Below are 20,304 nucleotides of genomic sequence, written 5' to 3'. Positions count from 1 at the left end.
AAATTAAATAATAACATATGAAATATGTACGATGTTAAAAATTAAAAGAGATAGATTAAATTGCGAGTAAAACATAATTCAAATACGTAAATACATCATATTAAGAATACTAAATGCACTACAATTGTTTATCATAGTGTTGTCATCAATTTTGAGTTATGTTGAGTTAACTTATGGCACCAACTCAATCCACAATATTTTCAATATATACAATTGATGCAGATAATAAAGTGTATATAATAAAATTAAAATGTATAAAAAATATCAAAATAAAACTTTAGTTAAGTGATACATAGGTCCAAATACCACTATATGTATATTTTTATCTGTTTTTTAAATAAAAAAATTATAATATCCTCAAATAATATAATTTAAAATAAATACGATAAGATATAAATATAATATCTCTAACTGAGTTAGTGTTAATGTCGACCGACACGTGACACCAACTCAATCATAGTATAGCTACTGAATGGAATATGCATAATGTGTGTGAGATATACATCCGGATTTGATACTCCATACCCGAAGGAACTTCAGACTTGGTCTAAGTTGCCAACTGGGCTTTTAAAGCCCAAAAAAGGGTTCCAAGGTGCTAATGCCCATCCCCTCCCACCAATCCTCTATGTCCCGCCCTTTGTTTTTAGTTTTCTCTCTTGCCAAACAGAAACTCCATTTTCTTTGCCAAAAGCCGGAAATCAAACCAAACCCTTCCGCCTAAAAGCAAATTCAGTGGAGAATGGTATCACCTGAAAACACCAATTATTGGTCTAGCTTCGATTATGCAACCTTGATCAACGATATCCCTGCCCCTGACGGACCTTATTCCGGATTTTCTTGGCCCACTCGGCCAATCAATGCATCTTCTAATGTTTTCAGGTATGACCAAAAAAATCCCTCTTTTACTCTCTTTTTTTTCCCTAATTCAGTTAGGGTTTTGAAAAGTTTATTTGAATCTTTGATCGATTGCCGTTGTTTTTATATTATTTTGATCATCTAGTGTGATTTCATTTTGTTCAACCTGATTTGGGTTTCTTCGAAATTGTGATCAAGTTTTTTTTTTTAATTTTCCACCGTTTCTTTCTCGTTAAAGTTATTGCTTGTAAAATGAAGTGAGGGTTTCATTAAAAAAAATCGTATAGTTTTATTTTTCTTAGGGTATATGATTGTTTAGGTTAGCTCGGTGTAGTTAAAATAAGGTTATTAGCTTATTTTTCTGTATATTTAGTGTCCTGAGAATTGATTTTAAGTATAGGTTGTAAAGTTCATCAATTTTTCATCTTAACTGAAGGTTGTTAGTGTTTTTAATCTAGACAAGGAGACGGTATGTGTTTCAAACAACCTATTAATTTGGGCATTTGGTTAAGTTATGGTGCTTGTTATGCCATCCAATTTGACAGTACGCGGCTCGAGTGCTCAAGTTGTCATGGGTTTTATGGCGTTGTGATCTCTGTAGTTGTAATTAATGACCATTCATGCTCTCTTGGGTCGTAGTTCATACATTCTACCTCATGTTATTTTTCAAAGTATGTTGTGTTTTACACCCAACCTCTGAAACAAAATTATCATGAACTTGTGTTATTTTTATGCTTCTCAGAGGATTCTTTGGAAAACAAAGCAACGTTATGAAATTCATATTTGAACAAAGCTGCTTGTGGAAGCATCCTTTTATAAATTTCTTCCAAACTGGTATGATGAGGATGCTGTAGGGTGCCCCTTTGGAGTGTTTTGCCATGTGCAGTAACATTTGTTGCTTTATTACGCATGCTTTTTACCTAATATGGGATTTGCTTCACGAAACCTTGAGATGTTTACCAAATAAGAATTTAGGTCCATTTAGAGGGTAGGGGCATATCTGGATAAACCTTTTAAGTGCTAGCAGGAGCCTAATTAAATTCTTAATGCTTGTTCACCACTGCCATGTTCACCATTAATTTGGTCCTTTATCCACCTTGCCTTGAAATTTTTATTGAAAGAAAAACCTTGTTTCTGAATTTTTTTATTTTTGTTGAGCAGAAGTTTTCATTTGGAAGATTTATAACTTCCATTCTAGTGTAGATCTGTAGTTCATTGTTTATTTGCAAACAAAATTCTCTCTTTTTTTTTCTCAATAGTAGTGGCTCAGATGTCTTCAGTTGGATATTTTGTTTCTTTTGTTTGTCCTGACTCTTATTTTCTTTCTTGTGTGGTATGATCTGCTTCTAGTGTGGAAATTGACGGCTCGTTTGAGGATTCAGATGGCCTTAAGGAATCTGGTTCAAAGAAGAGGTACTTTCTTTCTTTTCATGATCTCTATGATTTATTAGAGGGGGAAAATTGATTTTAGAAACTACCATTAGTTTCACTTTCGTGATGAGCTAGTCTTCACTGTTTATTTCCTCGTGTGTTTATGAAAGTTTTAAGAACTTATTTAATTGGTGTACTTAAGTGAGTATAGAATACCTAAAGGAATCATATAAAAATATCCAAAACATTTTAAGGCTGAGGCATAGTTCTGGCAAGTAGATAAAAGGTAATAATATATAGGGGCATTATTTTTGCGGAGCTAAAGCATTTTAGTTTGTGTTAGTTTTGCAATACCAAATAGATTCTCAACTAAACTGAGATTATTGCCATTCTAGCAGCATTGATAAGATGATTCCGATGTGGCATGATCTTGACATTCTTGTTGAATATTCCTTTTGTATTTCTCATTTATGTAATAGACTCGGTTGCTAGTGCTACAAATGTATCAATTCTGTTAACAAGAAACTGACAAGACACAAGTGTTAATGCAGAGTTAGATCTGAGTCTTGCAATGTTTCAAGCTCCAAAGCATGCAGGGAGAAGTTGCGTAGGGATAAGCTAAATGAGAAGTACTCCCATCTCTCTTCTTGTGCCTTTTCTTTGCTTTTTTTCCTTTCCATGCCAAGCAGGAATGTTCATGTAGGAATATTCTGTAAATATTTTAGGAATATTTTGTAGATATTTTCTTTATTAAAATCCCTTATTTTAAGGGATCATATCTCCTATTTAGTATCTTTCCTAACTTAGAGTTTCCTAAAGTAGTGTCATAGGTTGTATATAAAAACTCTGATTTATGTTCTATTTAGTATAAAAAATACTCTGATTTCTACATGGTATCAGCTTAGGTTACGATTTCTTTTTCAACCTAGACCATGTCCGAAACTCCTTCTCCTACTTCGGAGATTACTTCAAATCCAGAAAATTTTTCTGGTTCCGATGCTCCATCAGATTCGTCTGGTCTGACTATCACCTGCCATTGATTGAATGGCAACAATTTTCTTGAAGGGTCTTGTGAAGGTAATCTGGTCATAAAAGATCCAGAAGGTAACCTTTCTTCTACTGCATTTTTCTCCTCCCAGTTGACTCCTAATTGGATCCTCGATTCTGGTGCTACGGATCATATGACTAGTAACAAGGCATTGTTTCACAATTTTTTCCATACATTTGGTAAAGCTGTCAAAACGGCTGATGGTACCTTGTGCAAAATAGAGGGACATGGCACTGTTATTCTCAATGAACAGATTGCACTTAAAAATGTTCTCTTTGTACCAAATCTGGCGTGCAATCTCATCTCTGTTAGTAAATTGTCCACAGACTTGCACTGCTCTGTAATTTTTAATGATCGTGATTGTACTTTGCAGGCACTGAACTCGAAGAAGATGATTGGTAAGGCCAGCTTGCATAATGGTCTCTACATCCTCCCTACCTCTCCTAAAATCGAGATCTCCAAGTCATTTACCGCTTTAGGAAAAGTTGATACTGTTATGTTATGGCACTTTCGTTTAGGCCATCCTAGTTTCCAATACCTTGCAAAATTGTTTCCTGCTCTATTCATTAATAAAAGGCCTAATTCTTTTTCTTGCAAAGTTTGCTCTCTTGCTAAACATACTAAATCATCTTATTTTCCTTCTACATACAAGCCTTCTTACCCTTTTGCTTTGATCCATAGTGATATTTGGGGCCCTTCTCGGGTGAAGAATGCTGATAATTGTAAGTGGTTTATCACTTTTATTGATGATCACAGTAGGATAACTTGGACTTATTTGCTGAAAGATAAATCTGAAACTGCTAGTGTTTTTGTGCAATTTTATAACATGGTTCTCACTCAATTTGGGTCTAAAATCCAGCTCTTTAAATCTGATAATGGCAGTGAATTTTTTGCTAGGTCTTTAGGTGATTTTTTTAAGGAAAAGGGCATAGTTCAGATTAGTTCTTGTGTTGGAACCCCACAGCAAAACGGCGTTACCGAAAGAAAAAATAGGCACCTTCTTGAAGTTACTCGTTCTCTTCTATTTACCACTAATGTTCCTAAATATTTGTGGGGGAAGCCTTATTAACTGCCACATATTTAATCAACCGGATGCCTAGTAAGGTTTTAAAATTTCAAACGCCTCAATCTATATTTTTGCAGCACTTTCCTCATTTTAAGCCTATCTCCTCCATTCTGCCACTTAAAATTTTTGGCTGCACTGTTTTTATCCAAAATATTGCTCCTAATAAGTCCAAGTTAGATCCTAAGTCTTTAAAATGTGTATTGGTTGGGTATTCTTCACTTAAGAAGGGTTATAAATGCTATCATCCTCCTTCTAAACGATTTTTCACCACTATGGATATAACATTTTATGAGCAGGATTCCTATTTCACTCAGGCTGAAATTCAGGGGGAAACATGGAGTGATTTTCAGCCACAACAGGTATCTCCTTCTAATCTTCATTCTCAACCTTCAGAATTGCCATCTTGTTCGCCATTACCTGCAGATCTGTCACCTGTGAATGCTCCCATTGATTCTCCTGTAGTACCTATGACTAATTCACCTACACCCACTTTAAACACTCTTCCTGAAAATACACCTACTCCAATTGACAGTCTTCAAAAAACACCATCACCCAAACAGCTTCGTGTCTACACAAGAAAAAGAAGACATATCCCTGAGACTGTTTTGCAATCTGATTCTTGCCGAGAATTGGATTTGGGTCCAGCTGCCGAAATGGAAGAAGAAATCAGTAAGTCCACTACTCTAGATGACTTTCCTATTGCTATTAGAAAAGGGGTTAGACAGTGCACCAAGCATCCTATTGAAAAATTTACTGGTTATAATTCATTGATGCCGTCTTTTCAAGCATTTACAGCAACTTTGGATAAAGAACAGGTTCCCACAAGCATAGCTGAAGCTCTAAAGGATCCAAAATGGAGAAGGGCTGTTGAAGAGGAAATTTGTGCACTAGAGAAAAATGCTACTTGGACCATTACAGACCTTCCTCAAGGAAAAAAGGTTGTCGGCTGTAAATGGATCTTTGCTGTAAAGTATAACTCCAATGGCAGTATCCAACGATACAAAGCTAGACTAGTGGCCAGAGGTTTCACGCAAACATATGGGATAGACTTCACAGAAACTTTTGCACCTGTGGCAAAGCTTAACACTATTCGAGTACTCCTAAGTTTGGCTGTAAATTGCGATTGGAAATTACACCAACTTGATGTAAAAAACGCATTTCTTAATGGCAAGCTTGAGGAAGAAGTCTATATGCAATTGCCACCTGGCTCAAAGTCTATTGAAGGTAGCAACAAGGTTTGCAAGCTCAACAAGTCTCTATACGGGTTAAAACAATCACCCAGAGCTTGGTTCGAGAGGTTCACTAAAGTCATTCTTCAAAATGGCTACAAGCAGTCCCTTGCCGATCATACGCTTTTCATCAAGGTAACTTCTACAAATAAGAAAGCTATCCTAATTGTGTATGTGGATGACATCATTCTTACTGGAGATGATGAGGAAGAGATTAGCAATTTGAAGAAGTTGTTAAACAGGGAATTCGAAACCAAGGACTTGGGAAAGCTAAGGTATTTCCTAGGAATGGAGGTGGCAAGATCAAAAGAAGGACTTGTGATCAACCAGAGAAAGTATGTACTTGATTTACTCAAAGAAACTGGTTTTCTTGGCTGTAAGCCGGCTGATACACCAATGGAGGCAAACTTGAGATTCAATAAAGAAGATGAGTCCTTAGTAGACAGAGAGAAATTTCAAAGGTTAGTTGGGAAACTAATCTACTTATCCTTGACAAGGCCAGATATAGCTTTTCCCGTAAATGTGATAAGTCAACACATGACTAATCCTACTGAAGAGCATATGGCAGCAGCAAATAGAATTCTCAAGTACTTGAAGAAAACTCCAGGACACGGCTTAATGTTTAAGAAGACACAAAACAGAACTGTTAAGATTTTTACAGACTCTAGTTGGGCTGGAGATCTCACTGAAAGAAGATCCACTAGTGGGTACTGCACTTTTGTTTGGGGTAACCTTACAACTTGGAGAAGTAAGAAACAATCTGTTGTTTCAAGAAGTAGTGCTGAAGCTGAATTTAGAGCACTAGCTTTGGGGATATGCGAAGGAATTTGGCTACTTAAATTACTAAAAGAACTTGGCACAAATCAGGAGGATCACTTTGAAGTTTTGTGTGATAATCAATCTGCCATTCAGATTGCCAAGAACCCAGTTCAACATGACCGAACAAAGCATGTTGAAATTGATAGGCATTTTATTGCTGATCAAGTCAACAAAAAGACAGCCACTCTTTCTTACATTCCTTCAGAAGGACAGATTGCAGACATTCTTACCAAGGCTTTGCCAAAACCTGTGTTCAATAAATTCCTATTCAAGCTGGGATTATACAATGTATATTCTCCAGCTTGAGGGGGAGTGTAGGAATATTCTGTAAATATTTTAGGAATATTTTGTAGATATTTTCTTTATTAAAATCCCTTATTTTAAGGGATCATATCTCCTATTTAATATCTTTCCTAACTTAGAGTTTCCTAAAGTAGTGTCATAGGTTGTATATAAAAACTCTGATTTATGTTCTATTTAGTATAAAAAATACTCTGATTTCTACAGTTCAACATTTTGTAAATAACAGGTTTATGGAGCTGAGTTCTATTTTGGAACCTGAAAAGCCTCCCAAGACAGACAAGGCTGCTATTTTGGTTGATGCTGTCCGAATGGTAACCCAGTTACGAGGTGAAGCCCAGAAATTGAAGGATTCAATTTCAAGTCTCCATGACAGGATTAAAGAATTGAAGGTGAGGATGCCTTGACGTTCATTTATGGTAATATCATAACTTTGGGAAGCTATTTTCTATTCGGGAGCTGCCAGTATCTCGGAAATGATTTAAGAAACATATGCATTTCACCAGATTAAGCTGTATTTCCTCATTTTTTAGGCTGAAAAGAATGAACTTCGTGATGAAAAGCAAAGGCTGAAGGCCGAGAAGGAAAAGCTGGAGCAACAGCTGAAGGCCATGAATTCACAACCCAGCTTCATGCCTCCTGCACCTGCATTCCCTGCTGCATTTGCTACTGCCCAAGGTCAAGTTCCAGGAAACAAGTTGGTTCCTTTCTTTGGTTATCCTGGAGTTGCCATGTGGCAGTTTATGCCGCCTGCGTCGTTAGACACCTCAGAGGATCATGTACTCCGCCCTCCGGTTGCCTAAGGTGGCAACCTACAATGATTTGGGTTTGCATTTTGATACAAAGAAGTGTATGCAGTTGGTCATTATTCTCAGATGTTCTAGTTTTAACTGAAGAAACTAACTGGATTTATTGGGTGACTCAATTGTAATGTAATGATTTGAAGCTGGTAAATCACTTGTAAATTTTTAGTAATTTCATCTGCTAATACATGTATCCCTCTTCAATTATATGCTTCCATGCAGAGATGCTGTAGGCCTTTTCCACTTCATGTATGGAAATAGGAGCTAAATGCAGTCATTGTTAACACAAAATACTACAATTTCTACACTTTTGATAGAATTAATGACCTTTAAAATGAGTCATATTTTTATTATTGTTATTATTTTGAAACAATTATAATAACTTATTTTGTGAGGAAAATTATTTACAGTTGTTGAGTGTAAATTCTAATTTTTTTCCCTTTAATTTTTATGTTTTCAAGAATGTCAAAATTACTTAAAAATTAAAAATACAATTATACTCCTTGCTGCGTGTAGCATTATTTCTATTTTTTCTTTAATTTTGTCAAAAATTATATAATTTGAAAATGTTTATAAATCTTAACTTTGAATTTTATTTGAACATATTTTTTTTATAAAATTACATGTTAAATTCTAGGTGTTATTTTGTAAAAAATTTTCATTTAAAAAATTTTAAATTTATTTTATTTTATAACCATATAAAAAACTTGTAAAATTTTAGCATATAACTTTATAAAAATTAAAATTCTTACATTTATAAATTGTTATACTTTTACGCTTGAGTAATTTCTATGTTTCCTATACATGAGCATTCCACATCATAATGGAAAAGACATCATCGCGATGTCATTTAAAATAGTCACTACATTAAATCTAAACTCATTAATATTTTTATCTTTCTAAGCTCATCAATCTTAAATATGGTCACATTCGAACCATACTCTAATCTGAGTTTAGGCTGGACTCTACCCAAGAAGTACCTTTCTTGATCTATAAATACCCTTTCTTCTAAGAGGAGAAAAAAGAGTGAAAATATAATGCCCACACTTTCTCAAATATGACCTCAACATTCTAAAACCACCATTCTTAATAACTCTTCGCACCATCCACAATTGAATCACCCTCACTTTAGTGGCTCTCCACACTCTTATCATGTAAACTACCATTATTATATTACTTTATATTTGATGTAACTTAAATTTTTAAGAAAATTGTTTGAGTTATTAAATATTTTTTCTTTCACTAATAAAACAGAAGTTACATTTCATAAAGTAAAACCTTACTTAACAATAAACTAATTAGTAGTTAGTACTTATATTATTATAGCTATTTCAAGTAAAGGAGGTACTAGGTTTTAGACATGATTCCTTGTTATATACACTACATTAGCTAACCTCATTTTCTTGGATTATCTGATTGAACGGCACGATTGGCATTATTAGTCTGGTTCTATATTATCAAAGTTAGTGATGAGTTTCTCCAAGTTATACATAGATTGCTAGGTTAAACAAAGTGAAGGTCAAACACATACACCAAACAAGAAAAGCCAAATTTCGACCTGCATGGAAATTTCTTTAATTTGGAGAGCGAATAACCTCAATGATACCAGCATCATATGAACTAGATTCTTTTTATACAATTAAGCCGCACTCTGAAAAAAAAAACACACTCGCAGATATTGAATTTCGAACTTTCGAGCTCGCATATGTGATTGTTAATTATAATGTGTAAAAAAGGACAGATGAATGCATTTGTGTCGTGCTTGTGCCGTGTTTTCACGTCCCAACTTACCCTATCTAAAGAAAACCTCATGACTTTGGTGCAATACCAATGGGAAGCAACAAACAGCATTGCTTAGAAAATGGTAGAAACATAGAAAAGACAATCCGTAATCATAGAGTACAAGGTACAAGAAGAGAATATACATATATTTATTCGCCTAGAAGTTTCGTAAGGGTGGTGACAAATATCTATTTCAATTTTTGTGCCTTGGTTGAACCTATGAATTTGGCGCTTTGTCGACATCTACCACTATAAATCATCATGTAAACACAGCTTTACGACTCCTCCAGCCATGGATCCCTTGGGTTCAGTCATTGTTGAAACTGGTAGATGTATTTTCAGCTTTTTCTTTACAAGCATTGCCACCGTTATAAAACTCCAACATAACACCGGACGGCTGCGGAAAGAGTTCGAGAAACTCGAGGACCGGAAGAATGGGATCGAAGAGGATGTGAGATTAGCTGAAACTGAAGGGAAATGTGCTACTGAACAAGTCAAAGGATGGATCTGGAAGGTCGAAGAGATCGAACAAGAAGTGCAGCCAATGCTTGAAAAGGCTGACAGGCTTGCTGTTCAAGGATGTGGTCCTTGCTGCAACATTCTTCCACGGTATAGGCTCTGCAGACGTATGGCCAAGAAGCAACTTGAGGTGCAGCAGCTGATTAATTCGTGCTGTTTCGATAATGTTGTTACGGACAAGAAGTCTCCGGTGCGAGCTGTCGAGAAACAACAAGGACCGTCTCTAGCCGGTCAGAGAGAAGCTGAGGAGATGATAGAAAAACTAATGGAATTGTTGAAAGGGGACGAAAACAAGAGGATAGCTGTGTGGGGAATGGGCGGAGTGGGGAAGACTACATTGGTCCGGAACCTGAACAACGAGCTGGAGTCATCTTCGTTGATGGAATCAATAGATATTGTCATTTGGATCACAGTGTCCAAGGACTTGGATTTGAAAAAGGTTCAATCTCAGATAGCCAAGAGATTGAACTTGGAATTGGATCCCAATGAGGTCATAGAAGAAAGGGCTAAGATGCTGCTTAAAAGATTGATGATGAAAAAGTTCCTTCTGATTCTGGATGATGTTTGGGAGCATATTGATTTGGACATTGTGGGAGTTCCACAAACTGATGATCAAGCCAACCGTAAGATTCTCTTGACAACTCGATCGCTCGATGTCTGCCGAGCAATGATGACAGATGAAGAGATCAAGTTAGATGTTCTAAAACAAGAAGCTGCTTGGAATTTGTTTGCTCAAAATGCTGGTGATGTGGTTGAAGTACCAAGCATTAATCCACTAGCAAGGGCAGTTGCAAAAGAATGCGGCGGTTTGCCATTAGCTCTCAAAACGGTTGGGAAGTCAATGAGGAACAAAAGAAGGATTGAGTTGTGGAAACACGCACTTCACCATTTGCAGCATTCAGACCCTCACGTCAAAAACATCGAGGACGAAGTCTATCGTCGTTTAAAGTTGAGTTACGACTCATTGCCAAGTAAGATCCTGCAGTCATGCTTTCTCTTTTGTTCTTTATATCCAGAAAACTATTCGATCAGAACAGATGAATTGATTCAATGCTGGATAGCTGATAGATTAATCAATGAACACCAGCCTTTGGAAGATTGTTTCAATGATGGGATAGCATTGATTGAAACTCTGAAGGACTCTTGCTTATTAGAACAGGGTGATTGTGCTGGAACTGTGAAATTACATGATGTGGTCAGGGATGTAGCCATATGGATATCAACAAAACAAGGCTCAGAGAAACCTTGTGCAAGTATTTTGTTTACCAACATCACAAAGCCACCGAAGCAATTCTCGGGTTTCTCCGAGCTAACCGTGATAATCCTTGTGGGTAATCCTATTAACAAAATCCATGACAATCTCTTTGCAGGACTTAGAAAGTTGAGAGTCCTTAATTTGAGCCAGTCTCATATAGTTACCCTGCCACCTTCTCTTAGTCAGCTCCAAGAGCTTCGAGCTCTTCTACTAAGAGACTGTTGTTATCTAGAGAAACTCCCTTCACTTGGAGCTCTACGTAAACTCCTGGTGATGGATCTCTCAGGAACTCGATTGAGAGAACTACCAAACGGGACGAGCAAGCTAAAGAAGCTACAAGAACTACATTTATTCCGAACACACCATCTAGAAACCATTGAAGCTGGTACAATTTCAGGGTTGCAAAGCCTGGAATTATTAGACATGTCATTCAGTGCATACAAGTGGGATACCAGATGTAATGTAGATTATGGTAAGGCTTCATTCAATGAAATACTCACTCTGGATCGGCTTTCAATAGTTAAACTAAGACTAGACAAGGTTGATTCTGTTACCCTGGATTCTGCTTGGTTGATGAAACTGAGAGAGTTCAACATTCAAATTAGCCCCGGAAGTTGTGATTCAAACAATCTAGCCACTCAACATGATGAAAAAAGAGCCATTCTCAGAGGGGTTGACCTCATGGGAATCAAAGGACTCAATGGTTTGTTAGACACTGCAAGTGCCTTGGACCTGGTTATATGTGGAGGCATAAGTGCCTTATCTGAACTCTCAATCAGCCATAGATTGTCAAGTCTGGAAAGCGTAAAATCACTTTCTATCTCAAAGTGTGATTGCATCACTAGTTTGATAAGTGGAGACAACATTTCAGGAACCATCTTACCAAACTTGGAGCATTTAAGCCTCAATCGATTAGAAAATTTGGGTGCAATTCTGGGTGGCATGGTTCCAAGAAAAGGATGCCTCAAATGGTTAAAAACCATTGAAGTGGTGGACTGTAAGAAGCTGAGGGCCCTCATATCCTTTGCATTACTTCAACAAGTCAAAAACCTTGAACAAATCAAGGTAAAAAACTGTAGCAAAATGAAATATATCATTGGAGGAGAAGTGTCAGCAGAAATGATCCCAAAACTAAGGGTCATAGAATTGAGTGATTTGCCTATGTTAAAGACCATTTGTTCAAGACTACCTGCTTGGCCTGCATTGGAGATGATTGAAGTCAGAAACTGTCCCATGCTAACAAAGCTTCCTTTTGCAACAAGCAATGGAGTAGCAGCCACTCTTAAAGAAATAAGAGGGAGTTGCAATGGTGGAATCGCCTTATTTACAGCAATGATGAGATAAAATCCAGTCTTCAGCAACGATTTCAACCACTGAAACCCCTACGCTGAAACATAGAATGATAGATGGTAAGAACAATTCTCCCCATGTCATAAATAGCAAATTCCAAAATAATGCATTTGTGTGTATATATACCTAGGGCTTGAAAAAAGGTTGACTATGTATATATTTCTCAAAAATATAATGACGGTGCTTGTGTTGAATGCAAACAAACTTGGGGATTGGATTACTGAAAAAGAATTCATGAAATGCATGTTTTATGTATATGTGTCACATGTCCTTACTTTCTTCCTTAAAAAATGTCTTCTTACGAAATTCATTTAAGTAAGGCTATTTTTTATACAATTTACAAAAAAATAATTATATTTCAAAAGGAATGTTCATTAAGATGTATAGTGCAACCATCCACATCGAATCTAATACATACGAACATCCTGCACGCCCAAGGAGAAAACACAGGTTCAAATTTGGGGTTAACATTATTGGAAACAACCACCCCAAACATAGACAATAAAACAAACATGGAAGATTAAAAAAAATCCCCCAATCATCCAAATCTAAATAATATAAACTCCAAATAGGGAAAAAGAGAAACTTGCAATTCTGTACTTGGATAATTGCAACTTGATCACTCATCCAAATCTCTAAACAATATAAACTCCAATTAGGGAAAAAGAGAAGCTTGCAAATTGTTTACTAGGATAATTGCAACTTGACCAAAACCCAAGTAGAATGGTAACAAATAAACTTTTTAAATTAATAGAATAGAAGAGTTGGAGTTAATAAGGTAATTCTATTATTTACATATCACAACTAAATATTGGGAAATTCATTGTCTATAATTTACAAAGTTAACATATGAAAAACCCAACAACACAGAACTAAACAATTCACTTCACAGTCGAAGCATCCATTCTGTCTCTTGTTTACATTGCCACCCCCATAAGTATTAAACACTGTTAATCAGACTCTCTGGAGAATCAAAAGAATAAAATTCCACACCTGTAATAGGAGATTAAGGCCAAACTTCAGTTCATGATCATGATCAGAATACAATAAGCTTGTATTCTAATCAAATTTAGCTAGAAGCATAACAAGGAAAAAGAAGGATCAAGATGATATACGTAAAGTAATCGATATTTAGCAGGTGGAATCCCGAAAAACGGCTTCGTCTCAAATGACATAACAATGGGTACAACACCATGTTCAAGCATACAAGTTCATAATCTAAAAATCTTTGTTAGTTCATATGGAAACAGTTTGTCACAGCAGTGTGTCCACCAAGTCCTATGTGCAGAGCTTTATCAAGCCATTAAATAAAACTATAAGGAAAGTAATGACGCTTTACAATGACAAGTGACAACAAAATCCGCCAAGTGAGGAAGATGGCATCATATCATCATACATCACAAGGAATAATGAACATCTAGGTGCAGGTGAAACTTGTGATCTTTATATTAACTATCACTTTTCAGTTTTATGCAAGCTTGTGCCGGCAAAGATGATTAGTTTGGACACATGTACTGTTAACATTAAACAAAATAATTTTAACTAGAAATAATAAGATTACCTCTAATCATACTCATCACCTTCATCTCCAAAAAGATTCCCCATATTGAGGTCTTCACTGTTATTATTTACAAACTTGAGTTGAGCTTCCATTCTTGAGTTCTCACTATTATTTACAATCTCAAGCCGAGTGTTGGTTTTAGGGCTGTCACTTCTATTTACAAAGCCCTTAGTTCCTAAAGGCATCTGATGACCATTCAATCTAGTTTCTTCTATGCCATTTTGAAGTTCATCAACTGCATCACCATTTTTGGTCATGCAATTAAGAGAGCCAGAAATACTTCTACATGAAAGCCGGCCATTTTCAGACAGACCTGACCTCTGATGCATCAGGCATCCATTGTTATTGTTATCTACAGTTGAAACCCTGTAAACCAGATGATAAGAGTTAATAACATATCCATGGATGTTCATAAGCAAACCAAACAGTTGAAAGAAATGCCAATTGATAATAAAACGAAGAAAAGCCAAGGATGATACAATGAACCAAAAACCTCCAAGTACCAGGACTTGTATGCAAGTACAAAAAGAATTGACATGCACCCTTAGAATCAGAAAAAACAGATTAACATAAATAGCTTTCAGCACACCTTGCTTGCTGGAATTTAAAGCTTTGAAGGTAATCAAAAACTGGAACTAAGCTTTTTTTCCGTGTTCCGGTCATGCGAGTTAGCAACATTTCAATTTCTATTTCCCCAACAAAAGCATTTTCATCAGCCATGTTGATGTCATCCATCACCATTGATTGAAAGTATATCTGCAAATAAAAACAAGAAGAATGATAGGTCTCTTCAAAAAAAGAAAATATTTGGACTAAAAGAACAGGGGATGACCCCTCCCACCCCCCGGGCCAACCCTTCTTTATCTCAACAACCTCCTCCAACACCCATGTGTGCACAGACACAGAATACCCAGTGAAACTGAGATTTGATCCCAAGTCCTAGGCATAACCACCAAAGGACTATCTCCACAACCAAACACCTGACGAACCTAACAACAGAATAATACCTCTGGTTTTGCCCACAATGGTGTCTGAGCTTGATGCATCTGCAGTTCAGCTTCCGAAATATACAAATTATGTTTTTCCTGAGGGTTGGTATTTGATTTGTCAACAGTGGATGGATCAGTGGATGTAGTTCCCTCTTTGATTTCTTCAGGATATACTTTACCAGTGTCAGATGTTCCATTCTCGCCATATATGTCTGCATTATCTTCTCTCTCTCTTCGGGTTTGTTTCTGACAAATAGTCCACTTCTGCATTGCCTCGACTATTAACCTTCCATCAGATTCTGTAGTTGATTCATATGCTGCTTTTAATCCAGAAACAACTGGTGTCAGATCATGGTCAGGGGACAGTCGCAAAGCATACTGTATCATACATCCAGAAGGAGAGAAAACCAGAAGGTGATATTTTGTCTTCAAATAGTTGCTCTCGGTAAACAAAAGATTATTGCCTTTGCAGTTATGGAAAGAAGAAGCAATGGCCCCTGAAAGAGAACCCATCCTGCCTGTTGCAGCCGCTGCAGCACCACTTACAGTGCCTCTCCAACCATTATTTCCATTCCTTATTCTGCTAACAACAGATAGTGTCACCGGAGGGCCAGAAACACAAAAGCTTGTTTGAGTAGGTGTTTGCGCTCCTATATTAGGTGGCCAATGAACTTGTGGCTTAGTCATAACACCCAAACTGCTACTTCTAGGAGCAAAACCAGCATCAGCAGACTGAAAACTTACAGATCCACCCATTGAATTGATAGCAAATAGATGGCTTGTCCCTCTTGAAGAACTAATCATAATCCAGTTGCTATCATCACTGAAACTAATATCCTGTATTACCTGAAACCTCAAATGAAAGGGAAACAGATTAAGAAAAAAAGCAAGACACTAAGAACAGGCAACAATTATACTGACATTAATGCTAGACTCACAGCATTTGTAAAACCACGCTGCAGTCGGTAGAGATGTGAATGTGATGCTGGTACATCACAAGCAGAAGTGCTTCCTTGAAGTCCAGGCAAAATCTTGAACACGTTGATATTATGACCCTGAACTGAAGCTGTCACAAGAAGTGTGCCGCTGGGATCAAAGCATAATGCTGAAATAGGGCTCTTGTGTGTCCTAAACTGAGCAATAACAACCTTACTGACAATATCTCTGACAATAACCTGATAAGCCAATGGAAAAGGTAATAAGTCATATGTAAAAAAGGTTTGCTTGCATTTTTTTTTTCCAATAAGAGAGCACATCTTAAAAGTCATTTTGAAATATTCATTGAAGATGCAAGCCTCAGATTAAAAGATATGTACTAAATACATAACATATTTAACAGAATTTTTCATACAGGTCTTAACTACAAACATAGCAATTTGCAGATGTTAAATTAAAGACTATGCAATGGGCCAAATGTGTACAAGAGAATGAAAAAGGAGGCCCTGGAAAATACAAATCTAAGTTGCAGGTGTAATCAGCTTGGGGAGAAAATATGTACCATTCCAATGTTATCAGTATCGAGAAAATGACCATTAGCATTTCCATTTCCTTTCCAGCCAGGACTTCCTGATTGCACAGAGTTATATGAGTCCGGCAAGTATCTTGACAGTTTCTTATATCCAATGTCTCCTAGGGTCACAATCCCAGAAGCAAGTTGCTTGCTTGATTCTTTTGCATAGTGTGCTACCAGGCTCCCATTTGAAGTAAAACCAGGGAAACTTGCAGAAGGCATAAGATGCTGTGGACTGACACGTCCACAATTAGAACCTACAACTGGACTACCACTGTAAGCCAGCCATCTAGGACCAACTGCCAAGGGTCCATAACCTACACCTCCAGAACCAGGGGAGGCTGTAATTATAGGATTCGTAAGAATAGTATATTCCCTTTCTAATGTGGTGGCATCAAAACAATGTATCTGCAAAATATAGAACTTAAGTCAATACCTGATTAGATGTAAGGATGCCCAAAAAATATATGCACAAGGTAACATACCTGAGTTGCTAGTGCTATAGCAACAATTCGAGAACTGCACCTTACGGAATAAACAACTGACCTAAAGTTTAGCTTGTGTATATAAGATTGAGATCTCAAGGAATAAAACTGGACAATGGCAGAAACAATGCTACCATTCCCCGAATAATTGTTGCGTGGTATGCTTCCATTGCAAGAATGATCCTGAATACGAGCACCCACGGAGAGGGACCCATCAGAACAGACCACCAAAAGGGGACGGCTGTTTGCAAACTTGTCTCCTGATCTCTTTGCTGCTACTGGTTTTGGTAGCATTTGCATAAATGAAACAGGGCCATCACGTCTTGAAACCAAGTCACAGACATTATCAGCATCTTCAACATCCCAAACCTGAAAACCAGACCGATAACCAAGCAGGAGAACTTGTCGAATGACACCTTTCTCATCTTCTAACTTGTCAAAGCCAGCCCAATTAACCTTTACATCAACAAAAGTCACAGAGGACTATGATATTAGTCATATTTGCTCTATGCTCTTCATCTTAAAGCATATTTAGGAAAGGCTAACCTAAAAGTATACCTCCTACATGCATCAATTATTAACCGGTCAAAGTAAGTTAAACTCACAACCAAAAATCACACCACATGTCACAATCTCCCCTTCCCAAAACAGAAATAAAAGGAACATGCAAATGCGCTAACATTTTTTTTCAAAGCTTGAATAAAAAAGGCACCTAAAAGTATTAAGTTCTAGGACAAATGGTAAACTCAAAATCTTCAAAATGAGTAATAGCAAATTTAAAGCTCAAACTAATAACTACACCATACTAAACCTAAAATCATACACCCTATAACCAAAACAACACCTATGTTTCTCTTTCATTTCAAGAAAAGAAACTCAACATAGGCATATTAAAGTTCTCCAATTAAAGAAAAAACGACTTCCTCTTATGAACATTTCAACCCATTAAGAAATTCCAATTCCATATAACAAAACTCAACGTGTGCATACTAAGAATACTGAAACATTTCCCTTTTTAGGACACATTAAATTGAACTCCAATAAGCTTTCCAACTCTATAACAAATTCCGCATGGAAATTAAAAAGAAAAGAAAAAATTCATAAAAAAATTAAAAGAAAACTCCTATTTTCTTACTTATTACCTGATCATACCCAGAATCGTCTTCCCTGTCCACAATCGATGATGCTACGGAAACCGCCGACCGTGCCACAGTGGAAGCCCCGGAAGAAACAATCCTGAAGTAACTGGAAATTGCACGTAATGAACTCCGAGCTGACTTGGAAACGACACCACCACCTTGCGTTTTAGATTGCCCTTGTCCATCTCCACTGTTCCTCATAATCCCAAACACCCGATTAAGAAACCCAAAATTGAAACAATCCAGTAAATTCAAATTTATCTCCGATAATTCCCCCAATTTCTCCTTTTAACATAACACTAAAGGTTGTTCCTTAAAAAAATTAAACCAATAGCTGGGATTTTTCTTTTCAAAGGGAGAAATTAAGAGGAATTGATGAAAACCCAGAAAGAAACAACCTCTTAATTGAAGAAATTTTCGGGTTACAAGTGTCTCAATTGGAAATAAAACATAGAAAATATTTTTCACAAAAAATAATAATATAGGAAAACTAGAAAGAAACACACTTCCAATCCAAACAGAAAATTTTATTTTATTATTAAAAAATAGTAAACTAAACTTTTCTCAAAGCACTTAATTGGAATTAAACGAAAAAATCAAAAAATATTACTCAGAAAATAAAGAAACAATTTTTTTGAGGTTCGGGAAGTAAATGAAATTTTGAAGGAATAAAATTGGGAAATTAAAATAAAAAGGGATTGAGATTAAAAGGGAGTAGATTTTAGGGTTTTTGGATCGGAACTTGGGAAACAATCCGAAGAAAGAGAGGGAAAAGAGTGAAGCAATATGAAGGATTTTAGAGAGAGAAAGAGATAAGAAGTTGAATTTTATTATAATTTTAGTTGAAAGGGTTCTCTCTGGCTTTTGCAATTCCTCTTTCTAAACGATTGATTGATTAATCGTCTCTTTTAATTACGTTCATTTTCCCTTTTCTTGGTAAAAACACTTTTTCAGTCCTCTGAATTTTAATATTAAGTAAATTAATCCCCCCTAAGAAAATGAAGCAATATAATTCTTGTAAATTTTCAAAATCAACAATTAAATATGTCAATATATTTCGACAAAAGAAAAAACCATAAATATGTCAATAAATTGGCTTATATTCTCATTAGGGTAACTTTATTACATGTAAACCATACGAATAAGATGTTATTTCCAATAATAATCTTTCGTATATCATAAAGAAGAGGGCATTAAGATGAGATGTCGGAGGTAAGTCTATTGACTTGAGTTGGATCTGCCCCTCTCCTATAGCTCTTGTAAATGTTTAAATCATGTGTTGAATAATAGCGTTAGGGTCAAAATTTAAATGCATGGATCAATGAAAACTCAACAAGTGGATTCTTTAGTATTACTATACTTATCTACTCTCTTTTTTTGTTTTGTCAGAGAGGATGAATGGACAGAAAGCATTTACCTATTATTAATTTTTCTTAATTAGTCACTTTACAAATCGATAGAGACTTAATCCTTCTATTTTTTAGTAAGATTAATTTGTTTAATAATGAAATTGAGAAAATAAATTTCATAAAAGAAAATTGCAAAATGTTCTAGAAGAAAATACATTTTTATTACTTAAGTAATTATTTTATTATTTAATATAAATATAATATAATGTATCATTTGATATTTAAGTTTAACACTTTTGTTTTAATATGGTACATGTGTTATTTTTTTGTGTTCAATTTGATACTTATATTTGACAAAAGTTATATGTTTTAGTATTCAAAAGTAACGGTGTTAACTTTTTTAGAAAATAGAATAAATTTAGTGTTAATTATGAATTTGTTTAATTTTGCGTTTAATTTGTCAAATGCAATTCAATGATCTTATTTAATTCGGGTTTTAGGGTTGAGTTGATGAAAATTAATTGTTAATATTATTAGCTAATTATGTATTTTCATTAAATCAGTTCTAAAACCCAAATTAAATATTAAAAAGTTGACGTCCTTACTTTTGAGTACTAAAATATATAACTTTTGTCAAATACAAATATCATGTTAGACCAAAAATAACACAGGTACCACATTAAAAAAATGTCAAGTACCAAATTATGTATTAAGCCAATAATTATAAAATTTAAACTTAATATAATAAAAAAATTCATTAAAGCTTATATAAAATAAAACAGTAATGCATTTAAATTTGATTTTTACTATTATAATATTGTATTTTTTAAAAAAATCTTAGAATAAGTTTTTTAAGGGATACCTCAACACTCGT

The 20,304-nt window shown here is 35.6% G+C and overlaps 2 protein-coding genes, 1 long non-coding RNA gene and 1 pseudogene across 4 annotated transcripts; 3 read left to right on the top strand and 1 right to left on the bottom strand.

Annotated features, from left to right (window-relative positions):
- The first annotated feature begins 492 nt into the window (after window positions 1–492).
- LOC107942996 (transcription factor ILR3) lies at window positions 493–7,698 on the top strand. Of its 2 annotated transcripts, XM_041104805.1 has the most exons (5): window positions 493–879; window positions 2,206–2,268; window positions 2,778–2,855; window positions 6,918–7,080; window positions 7,222–7,698. In XM_041104805.1, the coding sequence occupies exons 1-5, from the start codon at window positions 740–742 to the stop codon at window positions 7,489–7,491; spliced, it is 714 nt and encodes a 237-aa protein (XP_040960739.1). In that variant the 5' UTR covers window positions 493–739; the 3' UTR covers window positions 7,492–7,698. The 2 variants fall into 2 exon arrangements, with proteins under 2 accessions (XP_040960739.1, XP_016732214.2); XM_016876725.2 differs by lacking the exon at window positions 2,778–2,855 and having other exon boundaries at window positions 600–879.
- On the top strand, window positions 2,862–3,872 carry LOC121223402 (uncharacterized). Its single transcript, XR_005920738.1, has 2 exons — window positions 2,862–3,330; window positions 3,648–3,872. It is a non-coding gene; the product is annotated as an uncharacterized lncRNA (long non-coding RNA).
- A 1,448-nt stretch (window positions 7,699–9,146) lies between the features above and the next one.
- LOC107942993 (disease resistance protein At4g27190-like) lies at window positions 9,147–12,973 on the top strand (annotated as a pseudogene).
- Window positions 12,974–13,121: 148 nt separating this feature from the next.
- Window positions 13,122–18,962, bottom strand: LOC107942995 (autophagy-related protein 18f). The gene is made up of 8 exons (XM_016876724.2): window positions 18,085–18,962; window positions 16,943–17,398; window positions 16,446–16,865; window positions 15,886–16,122; window positions 14,966–15,793; window positions 14,548–14,714; window positions 13,959–14,324; window positions 13,122–13,390 (listed from the first exon to the last, which is right to left on the bottom strand). Exons 1-7 carry the CDS (start codon window positions 18,280–18,282, stop codon window positions 13,961–13,963), a joined length of 2,670 nt encoding a protein of 889 aa, XP_016732213.2. The 5' UTR covers window positions 18,283–18,962; the 3' UTR covers window positions 13,122–13,390; window positions 13,959–13,960.
- Window positions 18,963–20,304: the final 1,342 nt, after the last annotated feature.

The sequence above is a fragment of the Gossypium hirsutum genome, chromosome D11 (assembly GCF_007990345.1).
Source record: "Gossypium hirsutum isolate 1008001.06 chromosome D11, Gossypium_hirsutum_v2.1, whole genome shotgun sequence".
In the NCBI taxonomy this organism is placed as follows: Eukaryota; Viridiplantae; Streptophyta; class Magnoliopsida; order Malvales; family Malvaceae; genus Gossypium; species Gossypium hirsutum.
The sequence above is the reverse complement of the archived record's forward strand: the minus strand, read 5'-3'. Positions and strand labels throughout refer to the sequence as shown.